This window comes from Cyprinodon tularosa, unplaced genomic scaffold (assembly GCF_016077235.1).
Source record: "Cyprinodon tularosa strain WSP-4 unplaced genomic scaffold, ASM1607723v1 ctg815, whole genome shotgun sequence".
Lineage (NCBI taxonomy): Eukaryota > Metazoa > Chordata > Actinopteri > Cyprinodontiformes > Cyprinodontidae > Cyprinodon > Cyprinodon tularosa.
This window is the reverse complement of record NW_024039580.1, coordinates 548,150-564,698: the sequence shown is the minus strand read 5'-3', so window position 1 is coordinate 564,698 and position 16,549 is coordinate 548,150. Positions and strand designations below refer to the sequence as shown.

Sequence of the window (16,549 nt, the reverse complement as noted above, 5' to 3'; positions counted from 1 at the left end):
ATTTTCCACTCTAAAAGCCTCCTTTTCCACCTATTTTCACTTTGTTGTGTCCTGCAAATCAGGCCAGCTATTCAAGCTGTGTAAACCTCAATGATTATTACCAGGAACGCTGAAATATGAGCGCATCAGGGGAGGGGATAAACATAACGGGAGAATGAGGGACCATGCTGCCAATATTTTGTGGATACTTTGGAGAAAAATAAAACATGGTTTGGGTAGACGGCGTGCTGTGTTTTTCTAAGGAAGTAAGCTGAATAATTCATGCTATTCTCCCTGTTCTCTCGTGTCTGTCTCTAGCTAATGCTTCTCTGCTCCCTTCTCTCTTTATTTATTTCTTTAAACTGGTTTCTCTGCAGATCACACCTCGCTCGGAGGACTGGGGGACAGTTTCTATGAGTACCTGCTGAAAGCTTGGCTCATGTCTGACAAAACCGACACAGAAGCACGCAAGACCTACGATGATGCCATAGAGGTACATAGCGGGGATATTGGGTGGCGTTACGATCGGTCGACAATGATGCACACTAACCCTCTGCTCCTAGGCCATCGAGCGCCACCTCATCCGCAAATCCAACGGCGGTCTGACGTTCATAGGCGAGTGGAAGAACGGCCACCTGGAGAGGAAGATGGGCCACCTGGCCTGCTTCGCCGGCGGCATGTTCGCCCTGGGTGCCGACGGCTCGCCGGACGACAAGGCAGGTCACTACCTGCAGCTTGGCGCTGAGATCGCCCACACCTGCCACGAGTCCTACGACAGGACAGGTGAGGCATGGCGACACATCTGGGAATCAGCAGAACGAGATGAAGCTGTTGCTACGTTTACACGCTGTTCCAGTTATTGTGACACATAGATGACCTCATTAGTGAATAGATTTTCCAATCAAAATCTTTACTAAGAGACAAAACTCATCTGTGGATGGTTTTCTCTTTAATCCCAGAGAATCTCAGTGCAGTAAAGGTTTGGATGCTCAGACATTTCCCTCCCATTAATCATGCCTTTATCATCCTGTCTGTAGGAAAGCTGGACCTTATTAATGAGGAACGTTTCTCATTCAGAATATTTAAGTGTGAGCTGATCTGGGCAGAACCACCGAACGTTGATCAAAACGTTCCCAAGCACACATCTAGGGGGGAGAGAACAGGAAATCAATAGGGAATGCTGTCTATATTCACCCTTTATGACTTTTCCATATTATGCTTTTCACTTATAGACCCTTATTCTGAGATTTTGTGAAACCCAGCTGGTGATTTGCTACCTCAGCTGAACAGTCCTGCTATTTTATTTTCTCTAAGCTGAAGTTTTCGCAGTTTTCCCTGCTTTAACGACAGTCTTGCTCAGCACTGTGATGCTGCATCATGATCTGTAAGTGGGTAATTGTGAGGTTGCTCTGAGACAAGGGAAGAGGTTGCCGTGGCAACAAATGAAGACGTAGAGGGGGGCTGCAGAGGGAGTTTCTCCTGCAGCGGTCAGCCTCACGAGCTGATCGCCGTGTGGGACGCCTCGGTGACGATGTCACCGCTTTCCCCTCTCAGACCCTCAATACTCAGCACAGCTAATTGGCTGAAAGCACTGTTTGTAAAAAGGCAGTAAGATCAATATGACTGGATGCATTTTATTATGTACAAATACTCGGTAATACACACACACATCGGTGGAGCCTCATTATCGACACCAACCAAAGAAATAAGACTAACAAGAAGCAAAAGATAATGTTTTTTTTTAATTAATTTGTTCCTTCTCTCCTTCCCTCTCCTCTATTTACTCTCCTCGCCCACCTGTTTCATTTATTTCATCTCTGATTTCTTTGTTTTTCTCCCTCCTTTCCATCCATTTCTCCCCAAGTCCTGAAGCTCGGCCCAGAGGCGTTCAAGTTCGACAGCGGCCTGGAGGCGGTGGCCGTTCGGCAGAATGAGAAGTACTACATCCTACGGCCGGAGGTCATCGAGACCTACTGGTACATGTGGAGGTTCACCCACGACCCCAAATACCGGCAGTGGGGCTGGGAGGCAGCACAGGTAAAGCAGCGTCACAGATCCAGTCTTTGTAAAACGCGTCTATTGGTGTCTTCATGAAGCTTCAAGCTGCACCTCGTTGTTGTGCCTTTATATCATGGTGCTTATCACATCAGAGCATTACAGGGCTGCTCATTTGGTAGTGGGTAGCACTGCTGCCTTGCAGTGGGGTTCGATTCCCACAGGTTTGATTTCGGATTCGATTCCGGGTTTGATTCTCGGCCCGGGAATGTTCTCCCTGAGCAAGCGTCCCTTTCTCCCACAGGCCAAAAACATGACTGTTAGGTTAATTAGCTTCTCTAAATTCTCCTTAGGTGTGTGTGTGAATGGTTTTTTGTCCTGTTGGTCTCTGTGTTGTCCTGCGATGGACTGGTGACCTGTGCCCCGCGTCCCGCCAGTAGACAGCTGCAGATATGCCCCCCTCGCGGGACGGAAAATGGATGGATGGATGGATGGATATCACATCACAAGAACTTTAAATAAATGCATAAAACATGAGATTGAAGACGACCAAAATAAAGCCTTGTGCAGCATGACCCATGTACGGAGGCCTTAGTCCTCGACGCGGCCGAGCCGGGTTCGAATCCGACCTGTGGTCCTTTGCCACATGTCTCTCCCCCTCTCTCATAACCCTTTGCTGTCAGCCTACTGTCAGAAAACAAGCCACTAGTGCCATAAAAACTCAACAACAAAAATGTAAAGCCTGGCACAAAATGGTAGAACCAGCATTCAACTGCGATAAATAAAGAAAAACAAATTTGGCTGCTTGTCAGGAGGAGATTTTTCATAGCATAACATTAGGGTTTAACAAGGAGTGGTTTAAGGGTTTAAACACAAAAACTTTTTTCATTTTAGGTCAAATCTTAACTTGGATTAACAAAGCATAAAAATGAATATTTTATTCATTCACAGAACTTGTTAAAAATTCTTCTTGTAAATTCTTGAGTAACAAAGCTGACAGGTTTTATTCCCCATCATGCTGCAGCATGTGATGTTTTAATGAACGAGTGGATGGGCGAATATAAATTACCAATTTAAAACACATTATAAATGACAGTGTTGAATTCTGTTACAAAGTAACATAAAATCAATTATTTGGGAATAATGATGTTTTAAAAAAGTTAATTTTCTTCAGGAAATTCACTGCGGTTGACTTTGCCTTGAAGTGGAAGGAAATGATGGTTTACTAAATATTTTACAAATAGAAAAAAAGTCTAAACTAGTGATGCACGAAATATCTGCATCGATATCTGGAGCAGATAGCAGAGCCGGGGGGGCGTCGGTCATTCTATATGATTGTTACAGGGATTGTAATGCAGCTCAGTATTTAGGCTATTGAAGCACTATTTTCAGTCTTTTATGTTGTCTAAAGGGTGGAGAAATATATGATAAATATATTTTTATCTATAAATGAATCTCTGTATATCTATAAATATATTTTCAGCCATAACGGCAATTTTAATATCTCTGATACTGAGATTTTCACATTGGCCCCTTTAGTCTGACCACCCAATGATCACATTAAGGTTGATCTGAGACCGTTTTCAGCGTTAGGTTTATACAGCACTATCAAAAATAAAAACTGCTCAAAGATGACTATACTTTTCTGCCCCTGAGCCTCTATTTAGAGTGAATATTTAGAAAACTTCAGCTGCAGAGAAAAGAGAGGGATTGGGAATATCAGGCAGTAGATAAACACTGCCATGAGGAGGATTGTTATGTTGTTTTGCAAATTTCTGCCTCTCTTTTTATTAAAACTAAAATAAAAAGTATTACAGACTAAAGCTGAATTCCATAACATTTAATCGGCATCAGATGATCTAAAAACCAAAATTCTCCAGGAAAGTCAAAACAAGCTCCCTAAACTAGAGATACAGCGATCCAATATTAATGTATTAAAGAAAATTCTAGATCTAGATCATCAATGAAAATAGACCCAATTTATAGGGGCTGATCCTTTTATTCTATCTCTGTAATTAATCTGAGTTTGGTTGAAAGCCTTTGATTTTGATTCTTCTTATCCTGAACTTATCCTGTTAAGGTGATTTAGTTACTATTCCTTCTTTTTCTGACCTGATACTAATCTCAAGTTTGAGATAAACATGTTCATCCATGCATGTTCATTTGAAGCCCTGCTGGAGGCTTTCTGGGAGCTCTGGTGCCAGTCACTCTTATATTCTCAGGTCTTGTAATTAAATAAAACCAATTTGGGATCAGATTTGTCCGGCACTGTTCAAATTAATTGCAAATTAAATGCATGGAAGTGGGGATTTGTTATCTTAATGAGACTCTGGTCCAGATAAGATATTGGCACTGTGTATTTATTTAAGTTGGAAAAGCTATAATAAAAATAACCAGAAGTCTTATAAAAGTGAGTAAATATGTTTGTGCAAAAGGAAGGAGACACTAAATATACACACTGTGGAAAAAGATGGCTGTCTACGTGTGATTAAGAAAAGGTTTTCCTGTCTTCAGCGGATGCAGGATGCTACCAGTGACACACCAGCTGTTTATGCCATATACTGGGTAGATAACCGCTGCTTTATACAACCTGATTTTGACAGGATTTGTACAAATGATCCTTTTCCTATTTTCCTCTAAACTACAGGTGCTGGTCATAAAATTAGAATATCATGAAAAAGTAGATTGATTTCAGTAATTCCATTTAAAAAGTGAAACTTGTATATTATATTCATACATTACATACAAACTCATATATTTCAGATGTTTATTTTGTTTAATTTTGATGATTACAAATGACAACAAATGAAAATCTCAAATTCATCATATCAGAAAATTAGAATATTGTGAAAAGGTTCAAAATTGATGGCCCCTGGTGCCACACTCTAATCAGCTAATTAACTCAAACCACCTGCAAAAGCCTTTAAATGGTCTTTCAGTCTAGTTCTATAGGCTACACAATCATGGGGAAGACTGCTGACTTGACAGTTGTCCAAAAGACGACCATCGACACCTTGCACAAGGAGGGCAAGACACAAAAGGTCATCGCTAAAGAGGCTGGCTGTTCACAGAGCTCAGTGTCCAAGCACATTAATAGAGAGGCGAAGGGAAGGAAAAGATGTGGTCGAAAAAAGTGTACAAGCAAGAGAGATAACCGCACCCTGGAGAGGATTGTGAAACAAAACCCATTCAAAAATGTGGGGGAGATTCACAAAGAGTGGACTGCAGCTGGAGTGAGTGCTTCAAGAACCACCACACACAGACGTATGAAAGACATGGGTTTCTGCTGTCGCATTCCTTGTGTCAAGCCACTCTTGAACCACAGACAGCGTCAGAAGCGTCTTGCCTGGGCTAAAGAGAAACAGGACTGGACTGCTGGTGAGTGGTCCAAAGTCATGTTCTCTGATGAAAGTAAATTTTGCATTTCCTTTGGAAATCAAGGTCCCAGAGTCTGGAGGAAAAGAAGAGAGGCACTTCATCCACGTTGCTTGAAGTCCAGTGTAAAGTTTCCACAGTCAGTGATGGTTTGGGGTGCCATGTCATCTGCTGGTGTTGGTCCATTGTGTTTTCTGAGGTCCAGGGTCAACGCAGCCACATACCAGGAAGTTTTAGAGCACTTCATGCTTCCTGCAGCTGACCAACTTTTTGGAGATGCAGATTTCATTTTCCAACAGGACTTGGCACCTGCACACAGTGCCAAAGCTACCAGTACCTGGTTGAAGGACCATGGTATCCCTGTTCTTAATTGGCCAGCAAACTCTCCTGACCTTAACCCCATAGAAAATCTATGGGGTATTGTGAAGAAGAAGATGCAATACACCAGACCCAACAATTCAGAAGAGCTAAAAGCCACTATTAGAGCAACCTGGGCTATCATAACACCTGAGCAGTGCCACAGACTGATCGACTCCATGCCACGCCGCATTGCTGCAGTAATACAGGCCAAAGGAGGCCCAACTAAATACTGAGTGCTGTACATGCTCATACTTTTCATGTTCATACTTTTCAGTTGGCCAACATTTCTATAAATCCTTTGTTTTTATTGGTCTTCAGTAATATTCTAATTTTCTGATATGATGAATTTGAGATTTTCATTTGTTGTCATTTGTAATCATCAAAATTAAACAAAATAAACATCTGAAATATATGAGTTTGTATGTAATGTATGAATATAATATACAAGTTTCACTTTTTAAATGGAATTACTGAAATCAATCTACTTTTTCATGATATTCTAATTTTATGACCAGCACCTGTAAGTCCGCTCTTCCTGCTCTCTGCTAAAAAAAGAGACGTCACCAGAACACAATGCTGCCACGGCCAGAGTTCAGAAAGGGAATGATGTGTTCAGAAAAGCTTTGATCATCGTCTACTTTAAAAGATTACGGTAAAAAGCTGACCCTTCATATAATCCAGTAGATTCTAAAATCCTAAACCTGAAGTAAAAAATTACTCATTCAGCCAAGTCAATTTAAATAGAATTCAAAATAATTATAATATATATATATTTATATATATATAAAATATTTCTTGATCAAAATACTTTGATTTATAAATATTGAATGAATCAACATAATTTTCACTGTGAAAACAGATTCATGTTCATTATGTAACCAACTCAAATCTACCAAATAACTACAAAAGCAAACGGAAATTTATTTATTTATTTAGTTTTAACTTTTATGTTCAAGTTGATTTGGATATCTGGATTTTTTTTTTTCTGGGTGAAAATACAGGGTTAGTTTTTCACTTCTTGCAGCATTTTATATGTGGAGAAAAGTGTCTACTTTATGCTGATCTGCAAAGATATTTGGTTTTTATTTTTCATCACTTTAACAAAGACAGCTTTCTTGACTTGTTGGAGATCTGCCTGTTTTTCCTGTGTAGTCCTGTTTCTCTGACTGGCTGGATGTGCTCTCTTCGTCCTCTGGCATGGGAGCTGCCTTGGAGCTCGTCTGCCTGGCTGTGTGTTTCCTGGACGGGGCCGCCTTTTACAGCTGCTTTTTGTATCTCTGCTTCTGTCTCCTTGAACCCCAGTCGGCCTCGGCAGATGGCCGCTCACACTGAGCCTGGTTCTGCTGGAGGTTTCTTCCTGTTAAAAGGGAGTTTTTCCTCTCCACTGTCCCTACAAGCATTCTGAGTGTGAGGGATCGCCTTTGAGTCAATGAGTCGATGCAATCAACTGGTTTTCCTTAGATAGAAAACTTTGAATCAATTTGACTGAATGATCTGGTTGAACTGTACAGTGCTTTGAGATGACGTGTGTTGTGAATTGGCGCTATAGAAATAAACTGAATTGAATTGACTTTACACTAGTGTCATATTGATAGATTCTCTTACCTGAGTGGTAAATATCAGCAGCTCCTCCAGAGTTATCATTGAACTCTTAGCTGCTGCTCTGATTTTTTTTATCTTCGGTGAACAGACGTGTCTTTAGGTTTGTAGTTTCCTAGTTTGGATGATGGATTGACAACAGCTGACCCAGGGTTCCTGTGGGTCCTTAAAAAGTCTTAAAAGGCATTGAATTCTTTAAAATAAAACTAAGGCCTTTATTGGTATTAAAATGTCTGAAATCAGTCTTTCATAGGTCTTAATTTTTAAAACATCATAAATAGGATAATTTTTAGTATGATTTATTTTTGTAATCTAAATGAAAGGTTAAAATTGACAAAAAAAATTTTTATTATTTAAAAAAAATTATTATTGGTTCCGTCCCGATAGCGGAACCAATAAAAGCGTTGTTGCGGCCGGTACATTTGGGAGATGCACCATTTACTTTTTGTCTGGAAAATATGAGCAAGTGTAAATGTAAAGAAAATTGTCTCCAGCCAAGAGTTTTCTCCATGGCTAAAACCAGAGAACATAAATGAGGCACAGTGTATTTTGTGCAAGAAGCGATTCAAGCTCAGAACGATGGGAATTAAGGCAGGGGAGTCACACATGCGAAGCACGAAACACAGAGCATCAAAATCGAGTTACCGAGAAACAGCCGGTATTTGTCAGTTTTTGTTCGACCCTTGTCTCTGCAACGCCCCCACTTATCACCAAATCAAACATACGAAGAAAACAATACAAAGAAAAATAGCTGCAAAAAAGTCCTAGCACTGGTTATGTTGTGGCTTTAAAACTGATTTGTTTTGTTCCCTGCTAAAACAAAGTTTGTGAATTCAGTTAAATAATTATTAAAATATATCTGTCATTTGTGTGTTTTTAGCTTTCTTCCTGTATGGGAAGTTTTTCAAAATTAGAAACATTAATGCAGTGGTTTATGTTAAAATAAACCTTTGGGTTTAGTTGTTGCAAGCGGGTTTTTCTTGTGTTTCTTGTAAATTTGGTCTTAAATTTTTTTTTTCCAAGTGTCATTAAAAAGTCTTAAAAAGTCTTGAATTTAACTTGCCTCATGCTGTAGGAACCCTTTGACCCATCTGCTGCATCCCTTAGTCTTAGTGATGCTGTTTGCTTCCTAAAGTTCTAAAGAAAAAGGTCCAATACAGCACTACGTTTAGAGGTCAAGATGTATTTAGGATACTGGAATAAAGATTGGGGCAATAGATATTCAGAACCTCCGATCCGTCTCCTTCCATCAAACTACAGTATGATGCACTGATGTTACTCAAACACGGAAAGTTCGTAGCTCTTTCAGATGGCGAGCTGTCTATCTGTTTTTTCCTGCAGCTTCCAGCTCTGCAGGTCAATCATGTTAAAAGCACCTTCCAAACCTCAAACCGCTCCCAGCTTTAAATGGGCCAAGTAGTTCCTGCTACATAATATCCTTTCATATCAGCATAATTATCCTCATTGAATGCCTAAAAATTCACATTCAAGAGCGAAGCTACTATTAGCCACGGCGAGCTGAACTGCTGCACGTTTTTCATAAAGGAAGAAATGGAGGTAATCAGGGAGGTTAAGAAGAAAGAGCGCATCTGAAATGATCGCCTCGATGAATGGAGAGCAGGTAGATAAGATCCAGTTTTGAATCACCACCTGTGTCATGTTTAAAATTTCTTTTATTCTTTGGTGTCTTTTAATGAATATTAAAAAATTTTAATAAGTAATCTTATATAACTCTAAAAGAGCTGGAGATCTGCTTTATTTTTTCCTTTTTGTTGTTTTGAAGACATGCTGGGAAACAACCTTTACTTCTTTCTCTTTGTAGTGACAAAAAGCTTTATGAAAATAGAGCGGAGCTGAAAGCCTCCTGTGACGGAGGATTAAAGAGCTCACCTTCTATAAGGGAGTCGACCTGTCTCCTCAGTTTTTTCCTCCCTACTTTCTCCTGCCAGCCGTCTTGTCATTTTGTTTTTTCTGTTTTAGCAGCTCTTTGTTTTTTTTCCTCTGGTGGGAGTAAATGCATATGAGCAGAAGTGCCAAGCAAATGTTCTGGCAGGTGTTTTTATTAGCTGCGATCGTGCCAATCCTGAATGACACTAAAGAGAGCTGGTGCTGAAAGCCTTTATCTGTGCATCCTTTTCATAGCTCAACTTTATAGGTAAACAGATTTGGTAATAAATGTGACAGAAGCTATTCTTATTAACAACAGTTTTAGTTCTGTAAGTTGATTTGCTGAAGTTTCATTGGATTTTCGGAGGGATAAACATTAAAGGAAAGAGGTTCAGCTTTAAAAGAAACTTTTCCTTAGTCCCAGTTTTAATTTGATCTTTGCTCAGGAGCAGAAGGCAGGTTTGTTTTCTCCAGGTTAAATTTACTTTGATCTCAGTTTGTTCGCATAATCAGAGATGTCAAGAGTAAAAAATACAAATACTTTGTTACTGTACTCAAGTACACTTTTTAGGTATCCATTACTATCCATTATCCATTTACTCCATTACTTGTTTTTCTTCCTACTTCTGACTTCTACTCATCTATACAGGTGTATCTGTACTTTCTATTCCTTACATTTTTAAAACAAACGTTTACTCGATACTCTTGGCTTCAGTTTAATGTTTGTAAATATTTATTTCACATCATGTGCTCCATCCAATGCAGATCATTGGCACCATCCACATCTAGTAAAAACTAGTGTAATTGAATGAGTCGTATAACGCAAGCACTCATTGGTTAGCTAAAGGAAATCATCAAAAGCTTTAAGTAGTTTTTGGAGCACATACTTTTTCAATTTTACTTGAGTAAAGAGGTCAAGTTGATACTTCAACTTTTACCAGAGTGTTTTAAACTGCAGTATCTATACTTCTACTTAAGTAACACTTGTGTACTTTTGAAACCGCTGCTCATAATTCATTGTTGTCTTTGCCGTCCTCACCTGTCAGCCCCCCCCCCCTCTTCTCTGCATTACTTTGTCTGCTCATTTTCCACTTTTTATTCGTTTGTAACTTGTCACTCCCTCCCTGAAGCTTCCTCCTGGTACCGTCTGTACTCTAACCGACTCTTGTCTCACAGACACCTGCAGTTCTGGATGTGGCTTCCAGCCTCAGCTTCACACATCTCTGCTTATATTTCATCAAGCCTGATTGTTTGGCTCTCCTCCCATAACAGTCGGCCTTCTCCTCTCAACACCTGAACCTATGTTACATTTTCAGCTGTCAGAATACAATTATAGCAAGAACAACGGCCCCTTTATTAGAAACAAATCTTCAGTTGTTTTAGCACCATTTGATCCTCCAATGAGGTGGAAACAACTTTTTGCATTTAAACAGAGAGTAAAGGCGACTTGTTGCAGCAGACGGCTTGTTAGTAACACTGGAAAAACAATCTAGAAATAAGAAAAAAAATGTTAAATTAAGTGTTTTACCCTTAATTTGAGTAGGTAAATGAGATAGTTTGCAAAATGGAATGAGTATTTTTACTCTTAAAATGAGATAATTAGATAATATGCACTTGAAATAAGACAATGCTATTATGTTTTCTTATTTTAAATGTAAATTGTCTTGTTCCACTGACAAAGTGTCTCAGTTACCTCCTCAATTCAAGAACAAATTCATTTTTAAGAAAAAATTACTCATCTAGATTTCAGTTTTTTCCAGTGTAAGAACTACAGTTAAAACCGCATCAGTGAAGGTTTCTGTCAACGTATTTAGATGTTGGGACCAGAATGTGGCGTATCGGTGTGATTTTACTTAAAGATTGTTTTAACCCCACAGCTAAGAGAGTGAGAAATGAGCTGTCTGGAGAGGTCTGAGCTACGGCCTTCATTTTAGCTTTTATTCTATGCTCCTGGACTGTCTTTGCACATTCTGACTGGTTGTCATGGTTGCAGGTTATGGGGCGTGGCCTTTTAGAGGACAGGGGCGTTCAAAGCCAAAAACAGTTCGTCCAAAGGAAGGCTGAATAAAGAGATTTTTGCTAAAGGCTGTCTTTCTAATCCGAGAGGAATTTTCCTGCAAAAACATGCTCTGAAGGCTTGATTATTTATTCACAAAAAAATGAAATAGGATGTTTTATTTTTAAATGTAGAATAATATGGGACCTTTAATATTTGTATTGTGTATTAGATTGATGTTAATACACAAATTAAAACAGACTAATTAGATTCCAAAACGCAGAGGAAGACCTTTATGGGTTAAGTGTTATACAGATGTTAATGTTATTACGACTTGTGTGACACTTAACATTTTTAAAGGAAGTTAAAGTGATGACAGCATAAGGAATCCATATAAAAATCAATAGGCCATATCTTCTGTTAAATTCATCAGTGATCCTGGTTTGTGTGTCCTCATAAATGGATATTTACTCCTGAAATCATTGCTGTGTGTAAACCAGTTCAAAGGTGAAGCCTGGTTTTGAAATATGTCCCACAGCAGCAGCCGTATCCAATCAGCCTCCACCCCCCCCCCCACCCCCCCACCCCACCCCACCCCTCCTCCCCTTACAATCATACAGTTTTATGGTATAATGTCCCGCTGAATGTAAGGCTTAACTCACCCTAGACTGACTTTTACTGGTTAAAACTTTACCACAATGTTGATTTTGCTTGTTTTAAATGTGTTTAGAGTAGCTACGCACACACACACGCAGGTAATCCTTTTAGCTTGGATCTATGTGTTTGATTCTGACACTGCATCATGCAGCGTCTGCAGCAGCCCATGAGTTACGGTCTGAAGAGAAAATCTGCTGACAGCAAAGAGGTCGTCTGAGGACGTCGCCTGGCGGACTCTGTCTGTGTGTAAAGATGGTAGCAAATCTCTAAAAGAGGAGAAGCCTTTCTATGACATGTTGTCAGTCGATCAGCCACGTTCAGTCATGTAAAGCAGCTCAGGATTAGTATGCAGGGACCTAATTCACTGTGAGAGGTTCTCATGAAATCAATGGAGCTCAGATGTGCTAATGGCCTGTTAGCATCACCATCTGGGCAATCGATGCCCTTTTAACGACACCGTGTGTGAGAAGGAGAGACTTTTTAGATATTAGTATTTGTTATTGTAAGGTGAGGTGCGGTAGGTGTCAGCTGTCTAATCTGGCTGGATGTCGCCCCTCAGGCGATAACCTCACCTCGTTCCATCATTCCTTACAGCTGCTCCTCGCCGTGCAGGAAAAGGCAAACCTGCTTTGAGCTTTGGATAAAAACTTTGTCACAAAAGAATAGAAACAGCAGCCTGACATCCGAAGGCCGCCGCGCTGCGAGAGGAAAAATGTCAGATATTGAATGTCACTGCTGTCGAGGAGATGGAATCTAAACTGGAATATTAAAGCTTGTCGTGTTAAATAACCCGTTACAGTATCAGAAATGGAAATTAAACCCGCTCTGAAAACATTAGAGTAATAAAAATACACACACACACACACACAAACACACACACACTGGATAAAAGTTTTCAATGAAGTATTTTAACTGTTTTGGGTTTTTTATTGTTGTTGTGGGTGAAACTTTGTCATTTCAAATAGTTTTTCACATCTTAACTGAAAATACAGACTTTTCTATTTTGTTTAATAAGGAAAATAAAAGTTTTATGGTGAACTCAGGCAAGTTTTGTTGTTTTTAAACAAAAACTAGAACTTTCAGTTCAACTACAGACAAAATAATTCAACGTAATCCTGTCACTGTAAACATTATAATTATTAAAGACAATTCATACTTACTGGAGCAGTTAAATGCAGGTACCCTCAGCACCGTTCATGAATGTTATTTAATAAGGATGATGCAGTAAAGCTTGATGGATTTATTTAAAAGAAGTACAGAAATATAGAATATAATATTAAAATGTAAATATTGCAGAAACTTAACCTAGTTATGTCAACTGGTTCCACTAAACTGGGTGTTTATTAAATCTCATTAATAAAATCCTGTAAAGTTAATGCAGCTGAATAATATTAATTAAACAGAACCAATGAATCTGATGAGTAATAATATGAAGTTTAGTGGAAGGAGCGACAGCACCACAGAAAAGATGTGTAAAATAAACAGGCTGAACAATCAACAGAATAGGCTGTGAAAATGATCCGATGAGTCCAAGTGAGGATCTCAAAATGTGAAAACAAGCTGTCTATATTAGGCATGGAGGTGGCAGCATTATGCTGAGGTTCTGTTTCTGTTGTTTTAAATAGTGACTAACCCAAACCATTCTCTGCTAAGTAATTCTTTCTCTTTAGCTCTAATAAACTGAGCCCAGGGTCCAGCTGAGTGATCAAACATGCATCAAGTCCGGTTTTGGACATTTAAACCTGCCATGTTTGGCACATGACATGTTTAGCGCTGTCGCCATCTGCTGGCAGGATTTACTCATGCATCAACCTACCAACTCCTGCTATTGTGAACAACAAACCTTGGTGTTATAATCTTAGCACCACTCACCTCTTTTCCCTCTTGGCATTTAATCATTTTTAAGTCTTAATCATTGGGCGCCTGAGCAGCGTCATACCTCTACTCTCCTGGTGTCGTTATGATAAATATACAAAATGCTTCAGTTTATAAAGAAATTTAGCAAAAAGAGTGTAATCATCAGAAAGTCTTTTATTTGGACACAATCTTGGCCGTTATAAGCGATTCTGAGTCTGAAATCATGGATTAATTTTAGGACCTGAACCAGAACCTTCTCCTGCATTGCTAATAAACAATTCGCCAAATGACAGCAGATCTTAATGCAAAGATTTGAGTCCCTGTGTATGATTTAGATCCTATATAAAGATCAGCTTCTGCTTCCGGTTGCAGAATTTAGCATCTTCCCTTATTTTCATGTTAATCCTACTGGAAAATATTATTCTACAGATCAGAATGTTTTTTTAAAACCGTAAACAATGCTGATGTTTATATATTTTAGTGGGAAGCTTGCTGCCAAAAAAAAGCCCAAATCAGGTTCCATGATGATCTCAGTCATCTGGTCATCTCGTTTTCCACCTAAATATTTTTAATCTAAATGTAATGATGTAGCTGATCGTTTTCTCTCATTAGAAGAGAAAATAAGGGTGTTTTTTTTCTCATGATGAAGCAGTTTTGTGTTCGGGAAGAAATGGCCACTAATGTAGCAGATAAAGTGTGAATGCTGCAGTTTGCTGTCATGGTTTTGTGGAGCAGCTGCCTCCTGAATGTCTCCCCAGGACCTGCTCTAATCTGTCTCAAGCAAAGAAATTAATTACAGCCTGCTTTTATAAGCTTATTAAAATGTGTTCTCCTCCTCCAATCTTTGCTTTGCTCCTTTCTGTTCTCTCTGATCCGTCCTTCTTTTCTTTGGACGTTTCTGTTCTCTTTGTTTCTTTTACACTTTTGACGTCCAATCTGTCCTCTCCCCCTTTGCTCTCTCTTTCTGCTTCTTGCTCTCATACAACCTTCACATTTCTACCCTTTCCTCTCTTCATTCTGTCTCCTGCAGGCCATTGATAAGTACTGCCGGGTGAGTGGCGGTTTCTCTGGAGTGAAGGATGTCTACTCGTCCAACCCGACCTACGACGATGTGCAGCAAAGCTTCTTCCTCGCCGAGACGCTAAAGTAAGAACCATTATAGTGATTCACTGCTTGTAGAGCGGCATGGAGAATGCTGACCATCCAAAACCAAAACCTATTTGACATGGGATATACTGGACAGTGTTTAGAAGTCCAACGGAAGCAGTTTTTGACCTGTAGCCACTTGGACCTGTGTAGCAGCGTCTCCTAGTCTGCTTGGTGCAGAGGGAACCAGTGTTGTTTTCCCTCCATCACTGTGGGGATGAGGAGAAGCAGCTCAGGGAGTCTGTGGGTCGTGGCTCTCTGCTGCCCCCTGCTGGCCACTCTACGTCATTGATCTAGGCTCTCGGCTTTATTTATTACCATATTTAATTCATTGTTTTTCCAGGCTTCCTGTCTGGAATCAAAGTTCAGTGTTTTCCAAGCCAAACATTTGGACAAATATTAACTGATGTTTTTTTTTTTTTTTTTCTGACTTCATCGACTGTAAAACAGTCTAAAAGTCGCATCCTTCATTTTCACCTTCTAATTTTTACATCCTTCCTTCCTTGTTCCTTCTAACTATAGATCTTTCTTTCTTTTTATTCTTTCTGTCCTTTCTTGTTGCCTTCCTCCTTTCTTCCTGCTTTGCTGCCTTGTTTCCTTCCCTCTTACCTTCGAAGCTTCTTTCTTCTCTCTTTATACCCTTGCTTTGATTTATCCTCCATCCTTTCCTCATTTATTCCCTTCCCCTGTTCCCTCCTTCTTTCCCTCCTTCCTGTGTCCTCCCTCTCTTCCTTTGTCCTTTCCTTCTTTGTTTCCTTCCTTTCTGTCTGTTTTTTCCAAGTTCTGTAAGACAATTGTAGAAATGAGCCTCTGAAGTCCAACTCTCTATTTAAACCTAAAGCTTTGCTAAAAAGTCGTAAGAGATGCGTCTCTCTTTACCCGTGTGGTTAAAACAGCACAGCTGTTCTACGATGAAGATAATTAGAGTAAACTGACATTTCCTGGCTGCTGTTCAGAGCTGGGCTCTTGACTAAGATTGAAATAAACAGCAGAGTCTGTTTGGTGTGTGAGCTCTGAAATGTCAGCTGCCACACTGCTTTGAAACTCCCTGAGAAGGTGACATTTCAGTCCTTATGAGTCCTTTTTTTGTTTCATCTCTTCTCCATGTCCTCCCAGCTCGCCGCCTCAATGGTCGAGCTCTGATTGGCTGCTGGTCTCCTCTGACCAGCAACATTTTAGAACCGCTGCAATTTCAGCAACATCATTTTCCCCAAACTTTCTCTTTTGTTCATTTTTCTCATTTAGAAGTTATTCCATTTTCTTTTGTGCTCTTTTAAGATATGAGGAGTTAGTTTGCAAGTTTGCAATGTTAATAACTAGACTGAAAGGGATAAAAATGTAATCGCAGGTAAAAAGTTAAAGAAATTGGATTTTGGTTTCATTGTGTTGGATTATATCAACAGGATGGAAAAGTAAATGATATGATTTCACATTATGAGTTATCCTACCTTTGATATAAGGTTTTATTTATCTAAAAAACATGATTAGGAAGCAAATTAAAGCTGTAATGATTTTTTTATGTCCGTCTGCTTGTGAAGTTGATCCATGTTTGTTACGTCTGAAGATGCAGTGAATTCTGTTTACATCCATTCTGAGTCTGAGGAGATGTTTTTATAAAGTGTAGCTCTCCAGGTGCCTCTTTCCATCTGTCATGCATGGAGGTGGAGGGGTGGTGATGTGGGATCCTATCTTATTTCA

The 16,549-nt window shown here is 39.5% G+C and overlaps 1 protein-coding gene across 1 annotated transcript in view; it reads left to right on the top strand.

The window, feature by feature from the left end:
- man1a2 (mannosidase, alpha, class 1A, member 2) overlaps positions 1-16,549 on the top strand; it is a 154,113-nt gene that overhangs the window by 136,425 nt on the left and 1,139 nt on the right. Inside the window, exons 8-11 of the mRNA XM_038272044.1 lie at positions 357-472; positions 543-762; positions 1,844-2,016; positions 14,736-14,851. Of these exons, the coding sequence (XP_038127972.1) occupies positions 357-472; positions 543-762; positions 1,844-2,016; positions 14,736-14,851 (625 nt within the window). The remainder of the gene's footprint in view (positions 1-356; positions 473-542; positions 763-1,843; positions 2,017-14,735; positions 14,852-16,549) is intronic.